Source organism: Nicotiana sylvestris, chromosome 9 (assembly GCF_000393655.2).
Source record: "Nicotiana sylvestris chromosome 9, ASM39365v2, whole genome shotgun sequence".
Taxonomy (NCBI): domain Eukaryota; kingdom Viridiplantae; phylum Streptophyta; class Magnoliopsida; order Solanales; family Solanaceae; genus Nicotiana; species Nicotiana sylvestris.
The window spans coordinates 193,007,809-193,034,448 of NC_091065.1; the positions used below are offsets into that span (position 1 = coordinate 193,007,809).

A 26,640-nucleotide genomic window follows, 5' to 3' on the forward strand; every position below is an offset into this window, starting at 1 on the left:
CCCAATTCCTCGATTTTCGTGTGCTATAGCCATGCCTTCCGCATGGTCCCGGGCCACTAGACCTGGATCATCTAAAATTTTGCCGGACCATCAATAACAACCTAAGAAATAATAGTCACCGCCTCGTCGTGACCGTTACTCGTTTTTGGCGTTTTAGGGCCATAATACTGGAATTCCATCCGATTCCTAGATTTTCGTGTGCTATAGCCCACACCTTCTACATGATCCCAGATTACCGAGTTCGGATCGCCTAAAATTTTTTCGAACCATTGAAAACGATCTAAACCAGTCTCGCCATGACCGTTTCTTGTTTTTTGGCGTTTTAGTGCCATAAATCTTGAATTCCGCTCGGTTCCTAGATTTTCGTATGCCGTAGCCCACGCCTTTTGCATGGGCCCGGGCCACCGGACTCGAATCGCCTAAAATTTTGTTGGTCCATAAAAAATGAGCTAAGGAGCAATGGTCATCGTCCAAAATCTCGATTACTCTCGGAGTGCTCTAAATCACTTAGTATAGTGTTCATGTCCCATTCTTTGTTTAAGAGTCCATATACGTATACCACCCATCTTCGTGTAATATGTACTTCTTCCACCGGTACTTTTTCTTTCTCATCTTTGATATACTTTACTTGGTACATGTCAAATATCTTCCTTTTTTCTCATATTGGCTAGTCTGTATAACTTTTTGTCCCTTTGGCCCCAAGTTCTTTATATAAACATTCGATGTTGCAGTCTTAGCCGCCGTAACCATTCACTTCGTCTCCTTCCTGGTATTCTTATACCAGTCCTTACTCGTCCTTTTCTCCTTTGTCTTTACTCTCCACTAGCTTTAATGCACTGCTTTCTTTGCTTTAATTTTATCTTGGACCTCTCTATTCCACCACCGGTCCTCTTTGTGTCCATCTAAGTAGCTCTTCAAGACCCTTAACACCTTTCACGTTGCTTCCCTAATGCAATTCCCAGTCGTGATCCACACACTTCTTGCGTCGTCACTACTCCCTCATGCCCCCACTGCTAGCAACTTCTTCTCCGCTCCTGCGCTCTATCCCTAGTCAAGGCTCCCCACTTAATCTTTGGTTGACTATACACAACTCTCTATTTCCTTTTCCTTTTAATCTTTAGTAGCTTGTTTGACCGAGCTTCTAAAATCAACTTCTTTTGAGAAATGTTTTTTAAAAAAATACTTTTGGTACAAAACAGTTTGTGTTTGACTACTTAATTTAAAAAATACTTTCGAAGAGCAATTAGTGTTTGACTAAGTCTTTAAAAAGTACTTCTAAGTATATTTTTCTCAAAATTATTTTCTAAAAAGACACTTGGAAAAACTACTTTTTCTGTATTTAAGTCCATTACCAAGAACAACAAACATGTGGTAAGAGAAGCTTATCAACAAAATGGCATTTCGTGTAAATAGATGGTGAAAGGAATGGCCAATTTTGTGAAACTGGCATTGCTTTTGAGATAAAGACACATGCATGTTACTCTGCTCTCAAGGACATATATCTACCGTCCGATCATTACTTTTAACTCAACCAGAGTCAAGATTTAGCTTACTACTTTGGTTAGTCAATAGAAGATGAGGAGAGAAACACTTCTCTCTCTTTCTTCCTTTTTTTCCTGAAGACTGATGAGTGGTGATGATGTGAAACACTTTGCTTAGATATCTTATCATCATATTGAGATGGGTAGAGAGAGAGAGAGAGAGAAGAACAGTTTCGTCTCTGATGAATGAGTGATAATAATAATAATAATAATAATAAGAGATTTACTGCCCACGGAGGGAGCTCTGTCTCTCTGTCTGAATAGGTTCTTCACTTCAGATCTGCTCATCTTCATAAAGTTGTTCTCTAATCATCGTTTCTTGATATTATTATTATTTTATATATGATGGTGATGATGACTATATTCCTTATCTGATTAATTAATATCGTATTTCTTGAATTTCATTGTTTTTTCCTTTCAGATCTATCTAAATGTTCTACTTGTAGTACCATAAAGGTCAAGTCTTTAGATCTATTCTCTCTCTGTTGTTAGATCTAGTTTTTGTTCAAAAATGTGAAGTTGTTGTATTTAGTAGGGTAGTTGTACCATCAAATAATGTGTTTGTGTCAGTGTATGATGAATTACTTCCCAGAGGAAGTGTTGGAGCATGTCTTCAATTTCTTGACTTCCCACAGGGACCGAAATGCGGTCTCTTTGGTCTGTAATTCTTGGTATAGAGTTGAGAGGTTCAGTAGAGAGAAGGTGTTTGTAGGGAATTGTTACGCGGTAAGCCCCGAGAGAGTGATTGCTAGGTTTCCGAGGCTTAGGTCGCTTACCTTGAAAGGGAAACCCCATTTTGCGGATTTCAATTTGGTCCCTCATGATTGGGGAGGTTATGTTGACCCTTGGATTGAGGCGATGGCTGCGAGTGGTGTGAACTTGGAGGAGCTTCGTTTGAAGAGGATGGTGGTTTCGGATGAGAGCCTTGAACTACTCTCGCGATCCTTTCCTAATTTCAAGTCTTTGATTTTGGTTAGCTGTGAAGGTTTCTCCACTGATGGTCTTGCTGCTATTGCTTCCAATTGCAGGTATATATTCCTTTGCTGCAGCGAATCTTTCAGCCTAATATAATATATATGCATTATTATTTCTTGTCTAATCGTTGGTTATGTGTGTTTGCTTTTCGTGAGTTGCATTAATGTAGTAGTAGTGCTTTCCTACATTGATGCAGTTCTTCATCCTTGTGGCTTCTCTGGGTATTCATTCTTAACCAAGCAATATACAAAATTGTGCTGTTGGGATATTTCTCTGTTTTGCAATGTTAGTTTAGTTCTGCACGTTTGTTTAGTATTGGGTGTTAAACTCAGTCTACAGTTTACACAAGTTCTGTTCGTCGGTCTACTTTAATAAGTTCTAATAGAATAAATCTTTCTCTTTTTGGTGGCTCATGGTAGTTCATGTTGAAATGTCATGTTCTTTCGCAATCAAACTGTCTCTTAAAGATGCAAGCTTCTTTATAGCTCACTCTGCGTATGAAGTAAGATATGTCAGGTTCTCTACAAATTTTCATACCCGTGATGTCTCGGTGAAGAACATCTGTCTCTTAAAGATGCAAGCTTCTTTATAGCTCACTCTGCGTATGAAGTAAGATATGTCAGGTTCTCTACAAATTTTCATACCCGTGATGTCTCGGTGAAGAACATCTGTGAGGAGCTGCAAGGATGGTTTGAGCTTGTGTAAAGGCAAATCTATGATGCATTTGAATGATACATAGGGCAGATAATTAACTGAAATTGGTCGTCTGATTCTTGCAGGTTTTTAAGGGAGTTGGACTTGCAGGAAAACGAAGTCGAAGATCGCAGAGGACAGTGGCTTAGTTGTTTTTCAGACAACTGCACTACTCTTGTCTCTTTGAATTTTGCTTGCCTCAAAGGAGAAGTTAACTTGGCAGCTCTTGAGAGGCTAGTGGCTAGATGTCCAAACCTAAGAAGTCTGAGATTAAATCATACTGTGCCTCTTGATGCTCTTCAAAGGATTTTAATTAAAGCTCCTCACTTAGTGGACTTGGGGACAGGGAGTTTTATCAGTGATCCAGTTTCTGAGACTTACAACAAACTAAAGAATGCTCTGAAGAGGTGTACTTCTATTAGGAGCTTGTCGGGGTTCTTGGAGATTGCTCCTCGCTGCCTGCCTGCTATTTATCCAATTTGCCTGAATTTGTCGTCCCTGAACTTGAGCTATGCACCTGGAATCTACAGTGCTGAACTTATAAAGCTGATTCGTTTCTGCGGAAAACTAGAGCGCCTATGGGTTGATATTTTTGCCCCCCTTTTAATTATTTCCTTGTTGCTTTATTTTCCTACAATTGTTTGACGCGTTAAATATTGATTTCACAGATTCTGGATACTATTGGAGATAAAGGGCTAGGTGTTGTGGCTTCTACTTGTAAAGAATTGCAGGAATTAAGGGTCTTCCCATCTGACCTTCATGGATTTGGCCATGCTGCTGTAACTGAAGAGGGCTTGGTTGCAATATCAGCCGGTTGTCCAAAGCTCAACTCATTGTTGTATTTCTGCCAGCAGATGACTAATGCTGCACTTATAACTGTTGCCAAAAACTGCCCAAACTTTATTCGTTTCAGATTGTGCACTCTTAACCCAACTGTGCCAGATGCAGTTACCATGCAGCCACTAGACGAAGGTTTTGGGGCAATTGTACAGTCGTGCAAAGGCCTCAAGCGGCTGTCAGTCTCTGGTCTTCTAACTGATCAGGTTTTCCTTTACATAGGAATGTATGCTGAGCAGCTTGAGATGCTCTCCATAGCCTTTGCTGGAGATAGTGACAAGGGGATGCTATATGTGTTGAACGGGTGCAAGAAAATGAAAAAGCTTGAGATCAGGGATAGCCCTTTTGGTAATGTGGCACTTCTGGCGGACGTGGGGAAGTATGAGACAATGCGATCCCTTTGGATGTCGTCCTGCCAAGTGACTCTTGGAGCATGCAAGGCTGTTGCTCAGAAGATGCCGAGGCTCAATGTGGAGATCATCAGCGAGAACGATCAGATAGACACTTGCTCTGATGACAGGCAAAAGGTCGAGAAGATTTACTTGTATCGAACATTGGTTGGTCCCAGGAAGGACTCCCCAGATTTCGTCCGGACGTTGTAGAGGACATGTGTGCATCTGCTTCCCTCTGCCTCTTGTAACTTTAATTTGTTCAAATGAACTGTTATGTATTCTTAGTTCAACTACCTACTTATTGGAATGGAGACTATTCACTTTTCTGAATCTGGTGATCCACAATTTAAGGGGCATTTCGTATCTTGCTGTATGGATCTCTGTGTGTATTTCCCGGCTTCTTTCACTCCAAAGCCAGGAAAATGAGGATGGATTTATGCGTTTTATATTTAACTTTCTACACAATTCTCTCATCCCGACTATATGATTTATAATCATTTTCAGATTGACTACTCTTTTAACTTGATAAGACTAGGATATGAATTATATAAATGAGATTCTGAGGCACAAAAGTTTTAACTTTTCTACGTTGACTTAAAGGTACTTTTTAATTAGAGAAAGGTTCTGTAACACATCTACATTAGATCTTTAAGTAGAGCAATCAAATGCAATAAGCATATGAATAAGCTCGCATCTCCTGCGATTACCTTGCAGGTCAAAAAAGACTAACCTTACTTAAACCTAATCTGCTCTATCAGATAAATGATTTTTAAAGAACCCACCATTTGGGAAAGCAAAACTCTTTGCACCTCAACGACAACGGCAACCTAGTGAAATCCCACAAGTGGGTAAGTGGGTTTGGGGAGGGCAGTGTGTACGCAGACCTTATCCCTACCCTGATGGGGCAGAGAGACTGTTTTCGATAGACCCTCGGCTCAAGAAGACGGAAAAGATGAGAAGACAAGAGCACTGGAAGAAACCATAAAAAAATTAATCGTTGTGGCTCAAGAAACAAGCGACTGATCTATTGTTCAAGGACTAAGACCATGTTCCATATTCTCTTACAGTGAATCTGAAACCTAGAAATCTGCGGAGGAAAACAATTCAGTTTACTGATCAGTTCCTCAGACGTTACAGTGTAAATCTAAACTGGTAACCTGTGATACCTACGACGCGAAAGAACTAAAACTGAAGGTGTCCAACTTGATATGCATCCTTGCTTGAATAAAGGCCAAGTTGTGGAACCAACATTCAACGTTTCTTTTTGTTTCCCTTTGCAACATTGGATTTTGATGGGGTTGCCACCAGGTATACAAACATAACCACAATTGAGACCACAGATATCAAGGATCCATATTTTGCCAATAAACTCTGCAAAAAAGAAAAGAAAAGACAGATAAAAGTTAGGACCTAATTCTTAAAACTTTCCATCGAAGCCATCACAAGTTCAAGAGAAACCCCACATTACTTTTGGGGAGGGCTAGGGGATATCAAATGAGACTCTGTACTCCATATCTCACATTGTCCTCAAATTTTCTACACCATGTAGTTTACTTTTAACATTTGCAGTCAAATACATTGGCTGTCTCAAACTTGGCTCCAATTTTCATCTTATCTTAGGATTCGACCTATTCAACACCTAAAGTTGGCAGATATGAACCTATTAAACCCTTCACTAGCAAATTGTAAATGAAACAAAATGCATGGAGTTGAGTCGTGGTGACTAGTCGAAAAAAAAATATGACATGTGGTTTTGGAGCCAAAAAATGCAACAAAAGAAGGAAAATAAAAAGTCTTTGATGCCCAAAAATGGAAAAAACTTTGTTTCCAGATAAGTATTTCTTCTCCCCGCTCCCTCTCGTCTTCTTCATCTTCTTTCTTTCTTGCCCAAATCGATGTCTAGTTTTACATGATTGTAATCATTCTCAAAACCAATAAGAAATCATACCTTAGCCTGTGAATTTTCACCAGCAGTGTAAGACATCCATGCAAGAAAAATAAAATAAATTAAAGGAAGTCATTATAAGAAACAACGACCAGTTAACCATATTTAGGTGGCCGTGTGCAGCTGCAACTAGTATCTAAGCTTACCCGATCAAATTTTTTTTCAGGAGGTCTATCAGCTAGTATGTCAAGAGGAAGGATTGGAGTTGAGTATGCCTCCTAGAACAAAAACATTTAAGATCCAACACCATCCATATAAACCAAACAGGTAGAAGCATGTCAAGAAACAGATGAGAATGTCAAACCTGCAGAGCAGCCTTTGTGGGGATGCGGAATTTTATAACTGCTGGTGCACCATAAAACACTGTTTTGGTCTTAGCCTCCAACTCAAAGGAATGCGAGAGAACAGTTCCTCTGACATCAGATAAACAAGTATGATAAAGAGATAAATTTAAAGATACTTAATTGTCAATACCATCATACCACAAATAATATGAGAACTCACGCATCCAGCCTTTCCCATGACATGGATGTGTTGCCAGCGACAATGTCAAACACATTTTGAGACCAGCTATCATCATTAAGGTTTAAATCATATGCCGTCCTGAAAAAATAAGAGCTATTCGTGTCAAAAGATCAGCAACACATTGTTTTTTTACAAAAAAGAAAGAAAGAACACAAAGAATCCATTTCATTGAAATAGCATCACCAAATCTCCGAGATCTAATGGTGGATAGACAGAAGAAAGCGAAGATTCAGAAAATCGACTGCCCTAAAGCAGTATTAAATTCTAAGGCAGGTAAAAGCATGCACACACAAGTTTGAGATAAGGAATGTTAACAAGGTAGGAAAGATTTAATTGACCAAATATCATTATTGGTTAATTTTCAGAGAATTAACAATGTTTTCACTAATAAAAGATCTTATGCTTGCAACTACTCAAGGGGCTTAAACAGCTGGCTTGGATCCCTCAACTCCTCCTTTCCTCATCTACCTCTTACAAACGGCAAAAAAAAAAACCCTTTCCTCTGCAATCAGTTTCCTTTATCCTCCTATGTTATGTCAATTTGGCTATAGTGATTAGGTTGAGGAATACTATTCGAAAAAAATTTAGACAGTTTTTTTGGATGGGCCGTGGACTTGTCTCGTGCCACTATTTTCATGTACGTTCTTGGAGGTTTCATTGACACATTGCGGGAGGTTTAGCTATGTACTTGAGAATTCTCATTTTACTTCTCATGTATATGTCTTGAGTTATGATTTCTGCACTATGATTATGAGTCTTCGGTGAAGTTATGATTTTGATATATGATGGATATGCGAGCCAAATGCTTTATGTTAAAGATTTAAGTTTGTTTAAAGAGTTCATATGCACGTATGTCATGATTATGATTAAAGAGTTCACAGCATCAGGTGCCAGTCATGCTCCGCCTAATTTGGGGCGTGATACTCGCAGGAAAGCACAGAAACCACAACTAATGACATTTGACTGATCAAAAGAAGGAAAACGGCGATGAGTAGGGAGCAAATAAACCAATTCTATTAGAAATAAGAGGAAAAAAAGAAAATGATAGAAAGCATGATATGGATAGGGCTGAGATCTTTTACAATAAATTATACTTGATCCAACAAATGAAGACATACACAAGCGACAGGGAACCATTTAAAATTGTAATATCATGTCAGGAAAGGGAGGAAAAAGGAAAAAGTACGAAAAGAAAGAAAAATTTCAATTAATCACATTAGCCACCCATCGGAACAGATGGATTAGATGAAGTATTAAATGAGACAAAAAAAAAAGCACTAACAATGCTTCCATGTAGTAACACTCACGCGACTAATAAGTAGTAGTAATAATAGCAACACACGGATTAAAAGCAATTAATGCTAATTACTTCAACTACACACGAACTAACAGGGGCAGAGCTAGACTGCCAGGAACATGTTCGACCAGTAGTAGTAATAATAGCAAGCAATTAATGCTAATTACTTCAACTACACACAAACTAACAGGGGCGGAGCTAGACTGCCTGGAACAGGTTCGACCAGTAGTAGTAATAATAGCAAGCGATTAATGCTAATTACTTCAACTACACACGAACTAACAGGGGCGGAGCTATATTGCCAGGAACAAGTTTGGCCGAACCCAGTAGTTTTGATTCAAACTCTATATCTATCTTTTAAAAGATCATTGAATATGTACAAACTATCAATTTAGAATCTAGTAGCTAAAATGATTAGAATCCCAAACCGATAAGCTTGAAATCCTAGCCTTTTGCAACTACTACTTTCATATCCTTCACCGTAACAAAATGAAAACAAAGAAGCACAATAACTGCATATCATGCATAAATTACAAAGCAAAGCACCGCGAGATACCAGTAGTAATAAAAGTAGTAACCAGCGGAGAAACAAGTGGGATCTGGGGGAAAAGAGATGAAAACGTACGCAGATCCTTGATTATAGATGTCAATGGAGACAGAGAGTCGTTCGGCACCAGATTTGAGGCGGGTAAGAGTGGCCTTCTTGTGTGCTACGATGAATGGTCCCTCCGAGCTGGCGATCGTCGATAATAGAGCTAAAACTACAGCTATGAGGATCATGTAGTAATAATCATGTAAAAATAGCATCGGTATAGCCAGTTTTCGGACTGTCATTCAAAAATAGCCGGCGTTTACGAAGTCAATGAAAAATAACCACTATTTTGCTGCAACAAAGAACGGTCCAACATAATATACTGGAGTTCGGTGCACCTGTGTATGAACTCCAACATATTATGCTGGACCGGTATACTTTGCTGACTCCAGTATAATATACTGGAAACTGGAGCACCGGTGCTCCAAAATTCATTATATTATACTGGACAATTATATTTGCTGGAACTCCCGTATATTATGCTGGAGTTCTAGTGTATTTATGCTGGAACTCCATCATATTATGCTGGAGTTCCAACATAGTTATCCTGGAACTCCAATATAATATGCTGGAGTTCAAGCATACTTATGCCGTGCTTGAACTCCAGTATAATATACTGACGTATTTTTCGGGTTTTGAACAGCGTTTTCGCTCAAATTTATCTTTACATGAAAAGTGGCTAAATTTCGATTACTTTTGAAACTGAGCTATTTTTAAACGACCAGTTGTAATTCTGACTAATTTTGAATTTCTCCCAATAATCATGGATGGATGAACAGTTTGGACGCCAATTTCATCTCAACTCACTACTTATAAATTTATATATAAAAAATTATTAAAATTACAACAAATGGTAAATCTGAATCTATAACTTTAAAAATATAACGAGTTCAATGTTAAATATCTTAAAAATTGTCTCTAAAGATGAAAATGTATAAAAGCTCTATTTGTCTCTAAAGAAGAGAAATAGAGAATGCAGCAAACAACGGTTATTTAATCCCAGAATAATTAGGAGTAGTTCGTATATTGCTTATTGATATTTTGCTAGAAAAATGATATCTTTTGCTTAATTTATAAAGATAATTAAAGCTTTTGTAAACTACAATTATGTAAGAATAACATTGTTAGAGACTAATTATACGATGAGGTGTCATGCAAAACTATTAGTAAAACATAAATTTCTCGTTCAAGCATACATTTTGGGTGTGTTCGGTGAAAATACTTTTTAATTTTTTTTATGTTTGTTTGGTTTAAATATTTTGAAAAATATTTTCTTCGTAAATTCAATTGGAGAAAAATGATTATAAAAAAAAAGAGAAAATATTTTTCAAAATTCTTTCTCGATCTTCCTCGTCCTATTCTCCACCCCACCTCTCCCCTCACGTCCCACTGTCCCACCCCCCGTGCCCCATCCCCGCCACCCACCCTCTTAACATATCCATTGCCACTCCGACCCCAGACCTAGACCTACTACCCTCCCCTCAGAGACGGACCCAGGATTTGAAGATCGTGAGTGCATTTTTGGAATCAACCAAAATCTGTTTTGTATATAGGGTGTCCACTACTAATATGTATCTATTTTATAAAGACATATTCGTGTATATATGAAATTTTTGCTGAACTTTACGGGTGCCAGTGACCCCTCTTTGTATAGAATAGGTCCGCTTCTATTCCTCCTTACCCATTTCGTCTCATATAGTATTTGCCTTAATTATATATTTTCAAAAATATTTATGCTATCTAACCAAACACACACACACAAAAAACCCACTTTTTTTCCAAAAAAAATTATTTTCCTTAGTACCAAACACACCCTTTATATATTTAATTTTCGTCTATCTTTTTACAAGTCTTTAATTTGGCGAAAAAATAGGAACCGTATTGGATTTTGACCATAGCTTTAAACTGTCAAAAACTTGCTATTCTTGGTCATCAACATTTGTTGTTCCTCTCCTTCGTTCAAATTGCTGTCAAGGATGATGCAGAAGGGGAGGCCACCGTAAAGAAGACAATTCAATTACACATAATTTGGGGTATTTGAAATGGGTTCGCACGTAATGGAGCCGGATGACATAGCGACGTATGCTGAAATATTTAAAGCTGGTGGAGAAAATCATTCCTCCATTTGCATGTCAATCGGCAAGATTCAATCCAAAGGTTCAATCTTTTCCCATCATGCAAACCCATTAGATTACTCAGTTCCTCTCCTTCTGGCTCAGCTTTCCCTGGCCTCCCTTTTCGTTCTTTTGACTTCTACCCTCCTCAAACCCCTTGGCCAACCTACCAATGTCATCCAAATATTTGTAAGTTCTTTTTTTCTTTTCTATTATTTGACCTTTTCATATTCTTTGAGAGTCTGTGTACAAAATAAGCTGTGTATGTGCAAGTGCTCTGTAGTATAGTTGTATTACTGCTATAAATTGTTTGCTGGTTCAAGTCATGACGAAGCCAGAAAATTCAATAAGGTTGTTCAATAAGGGACTAGGACTAGTGGGCTATATAAGGGTATCAATAACAAGTATTTACCTTGTACATAGTACTCCCTCCGTTTCAATTTATGTGAACCTATTTCCTTTTTGGTCCGTTCCAAAAAGAATGATTCCTTTCTAAATTTGACAACAATTTAGCTTAAACTTACAATTCAACTCTTAATGAGTAGCTTTTATAACCACACAAATACTCTGGCCCCCTTTTGACTTGTTTAAGACCACAAATTCCAAAAGTCTTCATTTTTTCTTAAACTCCGTGCCAGTCAAACAAGTTTACATAAATTGAAATGGAGGAAGTACAAGTTGTCGACGAAGGGTGTTCAGTTGACCACAATTCTTTTTCTTATGAATTTTCAAACTTTGAATGATGCCATTTGCCATTTGACCAGTTGGAGAAGGCCTTCAACTTGCTTACATAGTTGGTAAAGTCGATGGGCTGACAGTAAGCATGGCTGAGAGAAGCTAGTTTATCTGACACTTTGTTAGTCTCTCTATAGCAATATTGCTTGACAACTACTACTTGTGCGATTCTACTAATTAATTTGTCTAATAGTTTTCAGTAGTGGCGGAAGCAGGATTTTAACCAAGGGGATTTTAAAATAAAAAAAGGTAAACACGCAAAGAAGTTAAGGGGTTTGGCTAAACCCCTTCCGCCCACCTAGCTCCGCCCTTGGCTTCCAGTGTACTCATCATCCCATTATAGTCCCTTATCATACTAGCTACCCTGCCCTCATCAGTATTCAATTTAATCACCAGAGAGTGGTTTAAGCCATTCTTTATCAAGATAAGCTTGTATTGATTGGGAATATCTAGGATCCCAAGTATGGTTTCTCATGCATTTGATGTCTCCATTACGCTGCCCTTGAACTATCTGTAATATAGTGGAAACTATGTTGCTTGGACTCTCCTAAAAAAACATCGGGTGCGTGTCGGATCCTCCAGAAGTAATGCATTTTTGGAGGATCCAACACGAGTGCGGCAGCATTTTGGAGAGTCCATGCAACATAGGCGAAAACAATAACACATGTAGACCTGATATATGGCATATGGTTTCTCAGTTCCATAGCACATTTTGATACTATGGGAGGTAGAACCAGATTTATTAGCTCCTATTTCTTGCAAAAGTATTCTAAGTCCGGCCATTTTGATATTTAATTATCATCTTGTAACTTAGCCTGAGCAATCACATGCATGCATATCCTAGGCTTAAATGTCTAACATTAGTTAACAAGAAGAAGATGCTTGCTTTCCCTGCAGGGTGGTATAGCACTAGGTCCGTCGTTTGTCGGACGGATTGGTGGATTCATAGAGCTTTTTTATCCTTACAGAAGTCTGGTACTCATCGATGCGGTTGCTCTATTTGGCTATATGTTCTACTTCTTCTTGATTGGAGTACAAATAGATCCTTGGATTCTGAAGAGAGTTGAAAAGAAGGCATTCATCATTGGTGTATCAACTGTAGCGGCTGCCATTGTACTAAGTATCACCACCTCTTTCATTCTGCTCAGCATTGAAATAAATGTTGAGCCATTAGTGTCGGACTCACTCCCCGTAGTAGCAACCATGTCATCGGTGCTTGGCTTCCCAGTCATCGCCCACTATCTCACCGAGCTTAGGATGGTCAATTCAGATTTTGGAAGGATGGCAATGTCTTGTTCCCTTGTCAGCAATATGTTTGGATTTTTAATCATAACTATCACCAGCCTGTCAAGTCAACCCTCAGTCGAGAAATTCATCATTCTCCAAAACATCACAGCTGGTATTGGCTTTACTATGGTTATATTTTTTGGTGTGAGACCCCTAATAATATGGGGCACGCGAAGAAATCCTCCTGGGGAGCCATTAAAGCAAGGTTTCATTTGTTTGATATTTATAGGCGTCTTGCTGTCTGGATTTTGCAGCAAGGCTCTAGGCCTACACATCTTCTACGGGCCACTAATTTATGGTCTAGCCATACCAGCTGGACCTCCCCTAGGTTCTGCCCTGATGGAGAAGCTTCAATTCATCGTTTCTTGGCTGTTTATGCCCATCTACTTCGTCAAAACTGGTTTGGTTACTGATATATTTTCTGTGAAACTCAGGAATTATTTGCTTCTGCAATCAGTTATTCTCGTTGCTTGTTTGGGAAAATTCCTTGGCGCACTTATCTCTTCAATTTGCAACCAAGTTTCACTCCGAGATGCAATCTCAATTGGCCTCGTAGCCAACGTCCAAGGTGTTCTGGAGCTAGGCATGTTTAAAATGATGAAGCAAAATGAGGTAAACTATATATAGTTGCAAAAATATCCTTTTTTCCTAAGAACGTAATACTTACAGGGGTTGTTTGGTACAATGGTGGGATATACCATGGGTAGGATATTCCATGGGATTAGTTATCCCACCTTCTATATGGGATAACTAATCCCACCATTTTAGTGTAAAAGTTATCACCGGATTAGCTAATACCCCAAACTAAACATAGAATAAAGTTAATCCCAAACTTTATCCTGGGATTATTATCCTTATCCCATGTATCAAACGACCCAACATAGTACTATATTTGACTCGCTCATGCATGAATTCATATTTTGATGTATACGTGCGAATTGGTTTTCGTCGAATACAGGCAATAGCAGATGAAGCTTTTGTTGTCTTGTGCATAAACCTGTTCATTGCAACTGCCATCGTTACTCCAATACTGAAATCCCTGTATGATCCACATAAAAGATATGCAGCACACAAAAATAGGAATATCCAGCATATGAAGGTGTACTCTGAACTTCGGGTGCTTGCATGTATACATGATCAAGAAAATGTCCCGGCTACAATAAACTTGCTGGAAGCACTTCACCCCTCAAACCAAAGCCGTATGGATATTGCCATGCTACATTTAATAGAGCTTGTTGGTCGTGCTCATCCGCTTCTCATAAACCACAAACTCCCAATGATGAAGCACATAAACGAGGCCTCAGCTTCGAAAAGAATCATCAATGCCTTCAAAGTGTTTGAGCAGAACTTCCGCGAGACAGTAGCCATGCATCCCTTTACGGCTATATCTCCTTATGTTATGATGCATGACGAAGTCTGCAATATGGCACTTGAAAGGAGGGCATCTCTCATAATGATTCCTTTCCACAAAAGGTTTAGTTCCAGCAGGAAGACAGTATCCAAGGTAGGTATTAAAATTATGAATGAAAAAATCCTGCAGACAGCACCTTGTTCCGTTGCAGTAGTTGTAGACCGGTCACTTGTCAACACCTCAAGGCCCATACTAGATGCTTGGTCTTCGTATCGTGTTGCTGTCCTTTTCTTGGGAGGACCAGATGATAGGGAAGCACTCGCCCTGGGAGAACGCATGGCTGGAAAAAGAAACATCAGCCTCACAATAGTCCGATTACTCCTTAAGCAAGAGGAAGGCGGTAAAATAGCAACGACTGATTATGACACAATACAGAAGACTCTGGATAATGAAATGGTAAGTGAAGCAAGGAGTGGTATGGCAGGAAATTATCGGGTCAAGTATGTAGAAAAGATGATCCGGGATGGAACAGGGACAGCTGCTGTTATGCGATCAATGGAGGATGAATACGAACTAATCATTGTTGGAAGACGACATGACACACAATCTCCATTACTACTTGGGCTTTCTGACTGGGTTGAAGAGTCTGAGTTAGGGCCAGTAGGAGACATGTTTGCTTTAGCAGATTCTGAAAGTATTTCCACAATATTAGTTGTGCAACAACACACCGATTGAAGACCTGAATAACTGAACAAAGAACAAGACATTTCTAACTTACAAAAACCTGTCAAAATCTACAAGAAAATTATACAGTTTAAGGACAACTAATCTGGAAGTATTTCCTTCCAACACATAAAGGAGAACCTCTACACAAGTTACGTTGATCATTCATCGAATGATATGGAGTTACTTTAAAGATTACATTATAGATTTTATTTGTGATGTAATCGGCCACAATTTCTTCCTTTAGTACAGAGAGTGTACAAAATTTGTTTTCTCTAAGCTCAGGGATGGGTGTACACAAGTATATCAGTGGAGTGAAAAAAATTATATCCCTGCAATTAGTTGCAGATAAAATTGGCTGCCAAATGATATTCCAGTTGCAGATATCTTTCTTTATCTTCTCTTGTGACTTCCTACATATGAATATGAATGGAAAACAGGCTCTTGACCTTAAAGTTAAATTTTGTAAATGGTGTTGCAGCTAGATTCATATTCTTCAAGAAGAAAATGAGATTATTTTAGATAGACAAAATACATAGTTTACCCATCAACCATGCAGCGATATACCTATTACACACCTTTCTTTCACAGGAAACTTTTTACACACTAACCTTTTAAAAGTGTATCTAAGACACACCACTTTTGTGCTTGACCAACTTTTTAGATAACTGGAAAGTCAGGCCCTACTAGGGTCGTGACACATGCCATTGACTTTAAAAAGGGAAAAAAAAAATTAGAAAATATAATTAAAACCCATCTTCTTCATCTTTTCATTTTCTATCTTAAGTACCATGACCAAAATTCAACCATACTATCTAAACAACTAGCCGAAAATAATCGAGCAACAAATTGAGTTCAATAACCCAATAATCAACAAGACCCAATTGAATTTTCAAGCTTTTTTCGATACCCCAACAATGGGGGATTCTAGATTTTTTTACCAAACCTTCAATACTACTGTTAAAGCTTTTCAAATTTATCAAAAATAAATAGTTTTCACAATATTTGGACAATAAACCAACAAAATCCTCTCAATTTTAGATCTAAAATTGATATGTTCTTTCAAAAATTCTATTTGGGGAAAAATGAGGGGGAGGGTGGTGAGGAAGAAGACCAGAGGGAGGCGGAGGGGAGACAAAAAATGGGATTTTTTATCGGGCGTCACACGCTTTTTTGCGTGTAAACACGCAAGTGCTATCTGGTCATTAATAACAGATAATACGTATCTGTACATTTTGCTATCTAGGTTCATTCCTCCGATGTCTTTTCAAATTACCAAGAGATTCGAGTAACTGTTCCTTCTTGTTTTCTTGTATCTTTGCCCGTATCTATTAAGGCTCGTCTCTCTTTGAATACTCTTTGCTAGTTGTCATTTTTTCATTGATCCACATGTCTTGACATGTCAGCACATAATTAATTCCAAATGTTAACTTGATTTTTCCCAATACAGCTGGGCACATGAGCGGATTGCTCAACCAATGCCCTAATTTGACTTTTGATATTTAGGGTTTCAAGCAAACTATATGATCGTTTTTAACATATATATATTCAAAAAATTTGCCGAGGTTAACAAGGTCTAATGACCCCAGAGGCGAAGCCAGGATTTCAAGTTTATGGATTCAGAATTCTAATCGTTTTAAGTTACTCGGTTCTAAATTAATAATTTATACATATTCAATACATTTTTAAGACAAATACAGAGTTCGAAACAAAACTACTGGATTCGACCGAACCCGCTTCCGGCACTCTAGCTCCGCCCCTGAATGACCCCTCTGCTCAATACATAGGTCCACCCCTTGACTATGGTCGTTGCATCCGTACTGATAAACAGTGGGTGCCAGGGGCGGAACTAAAGTGACGGGAGCGGGTTTGGTCGAATCCAGTAGCTTTGTTTCGAACTCTGTATGTGTCTTAAAAAAATGTATTGAATATGTATAAATTATTAATTTAGAACCGAGTAACTTAAAACGATTAGAATTCCGAACCCATAAACTTGAAATCCTGGCTTCGCTTCTGGTGGGTGCAGTGTCATTTGTAGTACTTAAGAAGATTGCAATGTTCACATACCAACTTGCCACTTCCGCTAGGTACTTTGATCAAACACTTTTCCCTATAGAATGCAACAACTGTCTTTTATGTTTCGTTTTCATGCTCGGAGCTCTCTTCTTCCTTTCGACCTAAAGAAGGGAATTCTCATGTTGTTTAGCGCCTCGCACTTTAGCTGAAAGTAGAATCCTTCCCTCAACTGGATTCCACGTTGTTTCCTCACATGGCCCCATCGCCCACCTCTGTTGTCTTGACTGCTTTGGCCCAACGTTACGTTGTTTCACCAATTATTATAGTTAGAATTATTGACTCCCACAGCATGGAAATAGCTTTATTTGACAAAACTCAGGAGTTGCTTTTTTCGGCCTGGTTCTTCACTGTTTGTCGGCTGATGAGGAAGAATGATGTTACACGTTAAATTAACATCTCTTATAATCCTTTTGATTACACTCATATCCTCTCTTCTCAATAAGTCTAGCAATTAAAACAATCCAATAATGTTAAATGCTAACGATATATAATCAAAGTAGCTCTAGACATGATTAAACAACATCTTAACCACCCTAAACATTACGTATTTTTCTTCTTCTCCATATCTGATTACGCATAATAGTCCAAACGCAAGCAACAGAATTTCATAAAACCACTTTATGAGTCACGATATGTAAAACAAATATACATACATACATATATACATACATACATACATACATACATACATACATACATACATATTTGGGTGTGGCTAAGGGTGGCAAACGGGTGGGTCAGGTCAGATATGGGACGGGTCGAAAATGGGTGATGAAAAAACGGATAAATTATCCGACCCAACCCATATTTGGTACGGATAAAATATGGGTTAACCGGTAGATAATATGGGTAACCATATTATCCATGACTTCTTGAATATGATCACTTTTGAGAGAATTCATAACTTGAGGAATCTCCAATTTCAGGTTTTACAAGTGTAAAAGTTAAACCCATTAGTTATCAATTGGTTATCCATTTTCTAAATGAATAATATGGTTCTTATCCATATTTGACCCGTTTTTAAAAAGTTCATTATTCAACTCATTTTTTAGTGGATAATATGGGTGGTTAACTGGGTTTTTTTAACCATTTTGCCAGCCCTATGTGTGCCTAATAATGTGCTTTAAGCATTTGGCAATCACCATTAATCGTACATTTTCAACAATATACCAGTATAATCCCACGAGTAGAGTCTGGGGAGGGTAGTATGTATGCAAACCTTATCCCTAACTGGAGAGGTAGAGAGAAAATCGTACATTTGATTATTAACATTCTACTGTTCAAATAGGAAGACACTTTAACTTTAAATTATTGTTTTCCACAACAAATACCATAACATGTTTAGATTAGAAGTTCAAAAAATCTTACTTTCTTGCTTAAACTCATCAGTCAGGCTTTACAGAAAATGAAATGGAGGGAGTACTTAGTACTAAAATTTACTGCTATCAATATACACAAGTAGCACATGGAATGGCAGAAAGGGGTTGTTTACATAGCAACAATTAGATGGGTTTCAGTGATAAAATAAACTAGAAGAAGGTTGAAGCACCACTCTAGCTGTTTAAGCACTTTTTCAAATTTTAGTTATTAATTTTGACAAGATGATAAAAACTGTATTTAACAACTAAAACCCTTTTAGCGAAGGCAAATAAAATGTTACATCAACAGTTCAAACTAAACCAAAATTTTCACTTTAATCTATAATCAACAGAGTGACATGCAGCCTTCTCAATGAGCCCTCGGCATATGATAAAAACTGTGATCACTCGCAATTGCAATAATCAAATATTAAACGTACACTTTCGGAAGCCAATTCAGAAGGCAACACAGATATATTTCACCACTCAATACTGTAACGAACCTGAAGGGATACTTGGAATAACGCTAAAGTTGTCTCCATATGACCTATAGGTCACTGGTTCGACCCGTGGAAACAGCTACTAATGCTTGCATTAGGGTATGTTGTCTATATCACACACTTTAAGATGCGACCCTTCTCCGAACCTTGCGTGAACGCGGGATACCTTGTGCACCGGGCTACCCAATACTGCAACGAACCTCAGGCATTTCTTCGCCGCTTCTCTTAGGGTGGTTAGTAGGATGTGTCTTATGATTCCATGTAGTCAAGCCCATTAATAAGAATGCAAGTAAAGTTAGACAATACTCAATTACTCATGCATTCTGTTCTGGAAATTATCAGATGCCAGGCCAACATGACAGACATATGTATTAGGAATCTATATGCAACGATATAGTGCAAACTAGCACACACGTGTGCCCATATCACACTCTAGCACCTTCGACCTGTGGGTGTCAAAACCACTTGATTTCAACTTGTCTAATCAATGCAATATTGACAAGAAAATAGCCAACCATTATCTTGTAATTTTCTCGATGTACTTTCTCTTGCTACAGATGCTGGCTTACTATCCAGGAGGAAATAATGATGAAACATTGCTTTATTCTTCCTCCTAAAATTTTCCTTTATCTAGTCTTGAATTTCTTCCTCCAACTACCAAGTAAATATCTTTCTTCTAACACAGGTTTCTCCAAAAACTCTCCAACGAGCCACCCGGTTTCATCTGCACTTCTCCAGATAGTTCAAAATGAAGGTGAGTCCAAAATTAAAGTTTCATATATATATATATATGCTCAATCAAATCAAACTTCCTAACTTCATCTATGTTGCAGTTACTAGGTTGGATGCACCGTAAAGCAAAGCAAAACAGCAATGAGTCCGCAAAGAATATCATACTAGGTATGTAATTATTTCACACTGCATATATCTGCTTTCAGTTCTTTCCATTTGGAATGAACTCTTTTACACTATCCATTTCCTTTCAATTGTTACATATTATCTTATTTTTCTCACTATTATGATCATCATTATTTTCAGAAAACTCTGCTACTTCCTTCTCAGCTGGCACATTATTTGAAGAACAAGAATACTATGGAGAAGCAAACTACAGCTTCACAATCTCAAAGCAACCTGCTTGCAAGGAAGTTAAAAGCACCGAAACAGAAATGGCTTTGGAAAAACTTTTTCATGGCTTTCTTTCAATTGGTACTCTTGGTTCTCAAACAATAAAAAGTGACCCTCCAACTCCTACATTTCCTATGCATCTTGAGCATGTAATTCATGGTGAAGTAAAGCTAGACATAAAAGAGAATGAATTGAAGCGTATAAATGATGAGCTAGAGAAGTTTGTAGAAGCTGAAGTTGCTCATGAATCATCAGAGAGAAGCAGCCATGCAAGCATTATTACACTCAGTGGCGGAAAACAATTAATTGAGGAGGTTGAATTACCAGAAACCTATGGTAATTCTGTTCAATTCCCACTCCAGAAATATCTATTTGGCTCTTCAGTTGAACTTTCAGAGACAGAAGTTGAGGGAAAGAAACCAAAAGGAGAGCTCCTTATTAAGAGGAACAACATAGCGGGAGAGCATCATATAGGAAAAGATGGAAAAGAGAAGAAACAAACCAAGGGAAGACGTGCAATGCATTTTATGAAGAAAATGCTGAAGAATCTCCACTCCAAGTCAAAGAGCTCTACAGATCCTTCTTCTGGAGATGTCAATGAATATGTCTCAAGAAAGAGGAAACTCCCTCAGGTTGGTACTATCTCGACCTATCAAAGATTAACTCTTAAATATTTACTACTTCATTTGAAAGGCTTGCTCATATTATTTATAATCAAAGGTGACTAGCTAGATACCAAAATTGAGAAGATTACAAGATAATGGTTAAACTAAGATAGATTAATTTGGCAGGCTTCCAGAAATGGCAGGACAAACATGAATTCACTGATTAAGACAGTGCAGACAATAGATTCTTGTCCATGAAAAAGACTTCTCCTTTGAAGGCCTAATATGTTCTCAAGCCACTTTAGGCATTGGAAAAGGCTCCCCACAAAGAAATTCTTGAAAACGTGGTTCTATTTTAAATCATCAGCATGAAAAATGTCAAAAATAACCTGACTGCTGGATACCTAACTGTCACACATTTTAGTTGACTTCCCATGTGCTTAAGAACAAGATATTTTGAAAGTACTCCAAACAATGAGTTAAATCATCAGCATATATCACCAAATACCTAAGCTATTCATCTATAATGTACAGGTCCTAAAAATGTTAAAAAGGAAAGTTCATCCAGCTGAGGGATTAACAGATAAGAACAAGCCACTAAAGGATGAGATCAGAAAGATTTCCTGCGAAGCTGGTAAACTGGGAGCAAATGGTGAACTGAACAAAATGTTTTCTAACACTTCTGTTCCCACTAAGATATTACATGCTTCGGAAGTATATCCAAGTGACATGGAATATGATGTGTCAGCAGTAAACAGGGAGCATTGGATTAAAACAGATGCTGACTGTAAGTAAACAGCTTACGCTAAAATTCATGACTTCTTGTCAAGTAAACACACAAATAGACTATTATCTGACTCTTTTTCCTCATTGTGTAATGTAGATTTGGTGCTGGAGCTCTAGATGGGAAAATTTAGAAAAAAGAATGTAATGCCGATCCTCTGCATTTCTACTCCAGGAGCACAATATGCGTGCAGTATTGAGCTGTCAATTGTGAACAAAATAAATGAATCTCTCCTTCGCTCTACGTGTGTTGCTAAGTTGTGTGAGAAATGGGTTGTTATCATCAAGTTTGATCTATTGTTGATGTGCTAAGAATTGTTGAGAAAGTATTCTCATGCTCTGATGTTTTCACTATCACGGAACATTTCCAATGATACGTGAAGATCCCCATTGATTATCTGTGTTAAAGTTAAAACTTTGATTGTTATGATTAAAACTGTAGTGCAGCAGATATATCATTCTACCACCAGTAAATATGAATACTTTTATATAGTTAGATCAAGTCCGGAAGGCATACCCCTTGAACTTTCACAAGAAGGCTGTCATGGACTTTGTCAAGTCACTTGAACCACTAAAATGAAAATATATAGTTTACTTAACCACTAAAAAGATGTATTTCCTAATTACCATAGGAGCTACATTTCTAAGGCTAACTTTGTAACTTCCGCACAGAATGAGCATCAGTAAAGCTGAATAAAGATGAGAGCACGCAAAAGAGGCTTCATAGTTGTACTCACACAGTCACATCTCATTCATCACTTGAGAAAATTGATCAAGGAATATATATATATATTTTTTTTTTTGATAAGGAATCAAGGATTATATAATAAGTCCTGACTATTAAATGGTTAGCATCCTATTTAAGTACTGCCCCTTTTTTTGTTCTCCAATATTAATCCACCAGAAACTACTATCCTTGCACCATATATGTAGCTGTACGAGGAAGAACCAAACTTGACACAATAAAAATACAAGGTACATGGACTGTCCATTTTCACAAGCAGACATTAAATACTGAATACAAATCATGAAGCATGAATCTTGACATAATCAGGTTGATACTATTTTCAATAAAATCTCGCCTTATAAAAAAAAATATGAAGCATGAAGATGGATCACTAGTAACACATAGCAGCAGACGAGAAATTTTTTGAAAGCGCCCAACAGAATACAATCAGTTTCAACAATGAATTTAGTCTTTCCAAATTCCCTGTTTAGAAACTTAATGATAGAGTTGAACACATTCTGTATCATCTATGAGAAGGAATATGGGCCACCACTAGCTTTTTGTAACTTTAGGCACATGAGTGAAAATGTAAGCAAAGATATTAATGATTACAGTTCTATTATTACTATACAATTATTGTAGCAACAGTGACATTCACATGCATGCAATCTTGTGATTCACTAGCCGACTATTTGGGAACTGCTTTATTCAATATGATCTGCAGAAACAATGTCATTCACATGCAGCAAAGCAGTGTGTAATTTAAATGTGTTACCTGAAGCTTCGTCCGTTTGTGTGTATCTTTATGCTTATAATTGGTTGCTATTCTATACCAGCACAGCAGTTTTCTCTGGGATAGGCAGTCTTGTACAAATCAGTATCCCTGTTGCATTACGAGTGACATAAAAAACAATTTCTACATGTAGAATATGACTACTACTTTCCTTAAAGTTTAGCTTTCTTTGCTGTTCTGTTTGCTCTTCAAATAGTTTCACTCTTGGTTTCTGGGTAGGTGAAAATTGCTCTGCATTTTGATGGTCCACAACAACATGCAACATTCATACCACATGTTACCTTTCCTGGCCTTGTCCAATCGAAAAGAGAATCATGTTTGTGTTACTGTAGAACAAAATACATCTTCAGATCTCGTCATTATCATGAACGAATGAATGCAAATCTCATTCCTTTTAGTTCTGCCTGATAGTCAGTTAGTCATAAAGACATCAATGCATTTCCCAACCTCACAATGATGAACCAACAGGGATGATAGTATTCAAGTGTGCCTTGCTCAACAGGGATGATAGTATTCTCCTTTAACACCTTACTAGCTTTACTCTCTACTTTGGCAACTCAGCGCAGCACATGTAATTCGAATTCAGTCCGAATATAATAACATGCACTTGGTTGACCTAGCTTGGCATCCAGAGTAAGACAGCTTTTAGAACAAGGTAATGAGTCCCCCAGTGCCACCAATACGATAGCCAGAGAGAACTTGATATCTGCAGCTATCAGAGGTTGAAAAATAGGTTTCCCGGACAGAGTCATTCTAGAGTAACTAACAAGCATACTAAGCTTGTCATAGTGAATAAACAGGTCATCTATCTATTCCAACAAGCCGATCAAATAAAGGATGTCAAACATGACAAGGCCACTAACTAGTTTCAATGGGTATGCGGTAGACTTGAAATTGCTACCATAAGTGCTATTTTAAGTAAATCACCGTGCAAGAGTTGAGTTCATTGTGCTTATGCATTTAATGTAACTGGTTCAAAAGTTTTAATCATTAAGGAGTTGTGCTGAGCTCTAATGACAAATTAGATATGACCACCTACAAACTCAACAATTTTTGCAATTGCATTTGCTTTTCTTTTGTGAAGGATAAATTTCAGATCTTAACATGTCAATTTACTCCACATTTGTCGTCCACAACTTCAATTCATAAAAGCTCATGATTCCTGAATAAAAGAGTAAAGCAGAGTTCACTATCCTTCAAATATTCATCTCCCTGACATGGTTTTGCATCAGTTATATCTCTGGGCAATAGTAAAATGAAGAATTTCCTTTATGAATCAATACAGAACGTGAAATAAATGATCATTTCTCACCATAAGTGCATTAACGACCATATCCAGCCTATTTATTCAAATTTCATGAGCTTATGCCAAGGATCTATTTTTTTTTTATAAGGTGAGGTTTTATTGGAAACAGTATCAAGCTGATACTGTGACAGTACAAAGATAAGTCTGGACTTGATTACATCAAAATCCTAAGCAGTCTAGCAAGTGCAGCAAGTTATGTTAAACGATGACTTCCAACAAACAGCTAAAATTAAGTGAACATATTGATATTCATAGGGACACATGTACCAAGCAGTTGAGTAGCTAAGAAAATAGAATAATAATCCACTATCAGAAATCAAACTATGAAGAATTTTATACAGAATAGAAGGTAAAGCACAGGTGAGAAAATGCAAATTATGAAACTATCAAGATTCCTGAGGCATGTCTCATTCTTGTTCTGCTAGTGAATGTCTTCTAGGTATCTCCTTTGGTTCTGCCCTCTCTATTTCATTATAAAGATTCCTGAGATTCGTCTAATGCTTATCCTCCTTAGGAATGTCTTTGTGAGGTATCTCCTTTGGTTTTGCCTTCTCCAATTCCCTATAGAAACATCAATGGAATTTCATAACATCATGACAACGATATATACACTACAGCTACAGGATTTCAAAATCAAAAAGCTAACAGAAGAAGCTACAATGAGAAACCAATTTAAAATCTGACGTGGATGGATGTCCCTTGTTCAGAGAAAACTAAGGAACGAGAAGGGAAAGGAAACAAAGCTAGCTATCTTTATTTTGATAAAGCCAAAGCTAAAGATCCTAAACCTACAATTAAATGATAAACTTCAAATATTATTCATCATAAATTACATATTAAAAAATTGACTATAAAAGCATGAGCCTCAACTGAAACTGTAATGCCAAACTACCAGTCTTTGCAGCACAGGAGCAGATTCCCCAAAACATCCTCGGGAACAATGTAAAAAGAGAAGATATCTCGATAACAAAAACTATAAGGGGCTGCCCAAAAGAAAAACCACCTGAAGTTTACTTGACTTGACTTGCCTAGAACTCTAATTTTTATATTACTCTTTAGACTTTACCAAGCGAGAAACAAAACAAACTTCAGAAGCAAACTGTTGCTTTTGAAATCACCAAGAACATTCAATACCACTGGCATCTAGATAACCTATTAAAAAACCCAAAAGTTATTATTTTGCCCAGGAACAAAAGAAAAAAAATGCACTTTTTTCTTAGTTGGAAAGAACGATACAGATTAAGAGACATAACATGTAGGAGTAGTGTGTTACATACATCGAATAAGCGGTGGTTATAGACTTTTGGCATTATTTACGTGCTTCATTGACAGAACTTCAGTCCGTTCATTACATGGATACTTTATTTGTACGTCTCCAAAAACACAAATTTGCAAATTAGTTTCGTAATAACTGTTTTCAAGCTACCAGTATATTGCATAGTGTGATGATGCCAATGGGCCAGCAAGGGAGGGATAATGATGCAGGAGGCAGAGGTGAAGCTAGCCCATTGGGTGCGGGTTCGGCTGAACCCAATCACTTTTGCTTAAACACTATATTTGTACTTAGAAATCCATCAAATATGTAAAAATATTTAATTGCGGACCAAGAAACTAAGACGAGCTATGGGTTCCGTGGCAAATTCAGAACTCATACACTTCAAACACTGGCTCTATCTCTAGAGGAGTTACTGAATCAGCTCAATGTAGCTAAGTTGAGCCCAATTCCAGCACAGTCTAGCTGCAGTGGTATTTGCAAGAGAAGGATCAAGGAGTAATAAAAGATAGAGCAGCTGGAGAAGAAGCTCGAAGATGCCACGTCAGCATTAGGTAGTTAAAGCAGTTAGTTAGCGGTTGATTCAATTTGGAAGGAAATTTGTTTACTGGGAATCAAAGTTAGTTACGGGAATGTAAACTGATTCTTTGCGATTCCATTGTATAAAGGTCTCGTTTTTATCAATCAATGAGAATTATAGCACAGGACTTTCGATAAGCAAAAAATATTGAAGGGAAAAGGGAAGTGGAAGGGCATACTTGGCGGCGGAGGAAGACTCTTCCTCGAGCCAATGGCGAATTTGACGAACGTTACGCTTGAAGATGGAAGCAGACTGTTTGACATCGCTCCTCAGCAATAATATCGCCGCGCTCACTCCGACCACCGTTAGTATAAAGTTCGTTAACGCCATTGAAGGATAGAGTATTTCAGTCTCAGAGCTCTTAATCTAGGGAATATGATGATAATGATGCTAATATTCGATCTATAGGGTTTTTGGCTGTATAGAACAGGAGGAAGGGTTACTTGGAGAAGACGAAATTTGTCAAGTCGCTGAATTGAAAAAGGGATTTTGTTAACTGGGCCTGGG

The 26,640-nt window shown here is 37.7% G+C and overlaps 5 protein-coding genes across 7 annotated transcripts; 3 read left to right on the forward strand and 2 right to left on the reverse strand.

The window, feature by feature from the left end:
* Window positions 1-1,588: 1,588 nt before the first annotated feature.
* On the forward strand, window positions 1,589-4,768 carry LOC104222274 (protein AUXIN SIGNALING F-BOX 2-like). Its single transcript, XM_009773487.2, has 3 exons — window positions 1,589-2,569; window positions 3,296-3,791; window positions 3,878-4,768. The coding sequence occupies exons 1-3, from the start codon at window positions 2,097-2,099 to the stop codon at window positions 4,646-4,648; spliced, it is 1,740 nt and encodes a 579-aa protein (XP_009771789.1). The 5' UTR covers window positions 1,589-2,096; the 3' UTR covers window positions 4,649-4,768.
* Window positions 4,769-5,408: 640 nt separating this feature from the next.
* On the reverse strand, window positions 5,409-8,985 carry LOC104222272 (uncharacterized). Its single transcript, XM_009773486.2, has 6 exons — window positions 8,831-8,985; window positions 6,888-6,986; window positions 6,688-6,796; window positions 6,530-6,601; window positions 6,387-6,392; window positions 5,409-5,809 (listed from the first exon to the last, which is right to left on the reverse strand). The coding sequence occupies exons 1-6, from the start codon at window positions 8,983-8,985 to the stop codon at window positions 5,690-5,692; spliced, it is 561 nt and encodes a 186-aa protein (XP_009771788.1). The 3' UTR covers window positions 5,409-5,689.
* Window positions 8,986-10,672: 1,687 nt separating this feature from the next.
* On the forward strand, window positions 10,673-15,477 carry LOC104222271 (cation/H(+) antiporter 15-like). The gene is made up of 3 exons (XM_009773485.2): window positions 10,673-11,100; window positions 12,544-13,545; window positions 13,892-15,477. Exons 1-3 carry the CDS (start codon window positions 10,840-10,842, stop codon window positions 15,017-15,019), a joined length of 2,391 nt encoding a protein of 796 aa, XP_009771787.1. The 5' UTR covers window positions 10,673-10,839; the 3' UTR covers window positions 15,020-15,477.
* Window positions 15,478-19,610: 4,133 nt separating this feature from the next.
* On the forward strand, window positions 19,611-21,847 carry LOC104222269 (protein LAZY 1-like). Of its 3 annotated transcripts, XM_009773484.2 has the most exons (5): window positions 19,611-19,695; window positions 19,775-19,841; window positions 19,980-20,698; window positions 21,206-21,458; window positions 21,555-21,847. In XM_009773484.2, exons 1-5 carry the CDS (start codon window positions 19,690-19,692, stop codon window positions 21,572-21,574), a joined length of 1,065 nt encoding a protein of 354 aa, XP_009771786.1. In that variant the 5' UTR covers window positions 19,611-19,689; the 3' UTR covers window positions 21,575-21,847. The 3 variants fall into 3 exon arrangements, with proteins under 3 accessions (XP_009771786.1, XP_009771785.1, XP_070012421.1); XM_009773483.2 differs by having other exon boundaries at window positions 19,662-19,841; XM_070156320.1 differs by having other exon boundaries at window positions 19,662-19,841; window positions 20,004-20,698.
* A 2,657-nt stretch (window positions 21,848-24,504) lies between these two features.
* Window positions 24,505-26,582, reverse strand: LOC104222270 (uncharacterized). The gene is made up of 2 exons (XM_070156321.1): window positions 26,312-26,582; window positions 24,505-24,841 (listed from the first exon to the last, which is right to left on the reverse strand). The coding sequence occupies exons 1-2, from the start codon at window positions 26,461-26,463 to the stop codon at window positions 24,775-24,777; spliced, it is 219 nt and encodes a 72-aa protein (XP_070012422.1). The 5' UTR covers window positions 26,464-26,582; the 3' UTR covers window positions 24,505-24,774.
* Window positions 26,583-26,640: the final 58 nt, after the last annotated feature.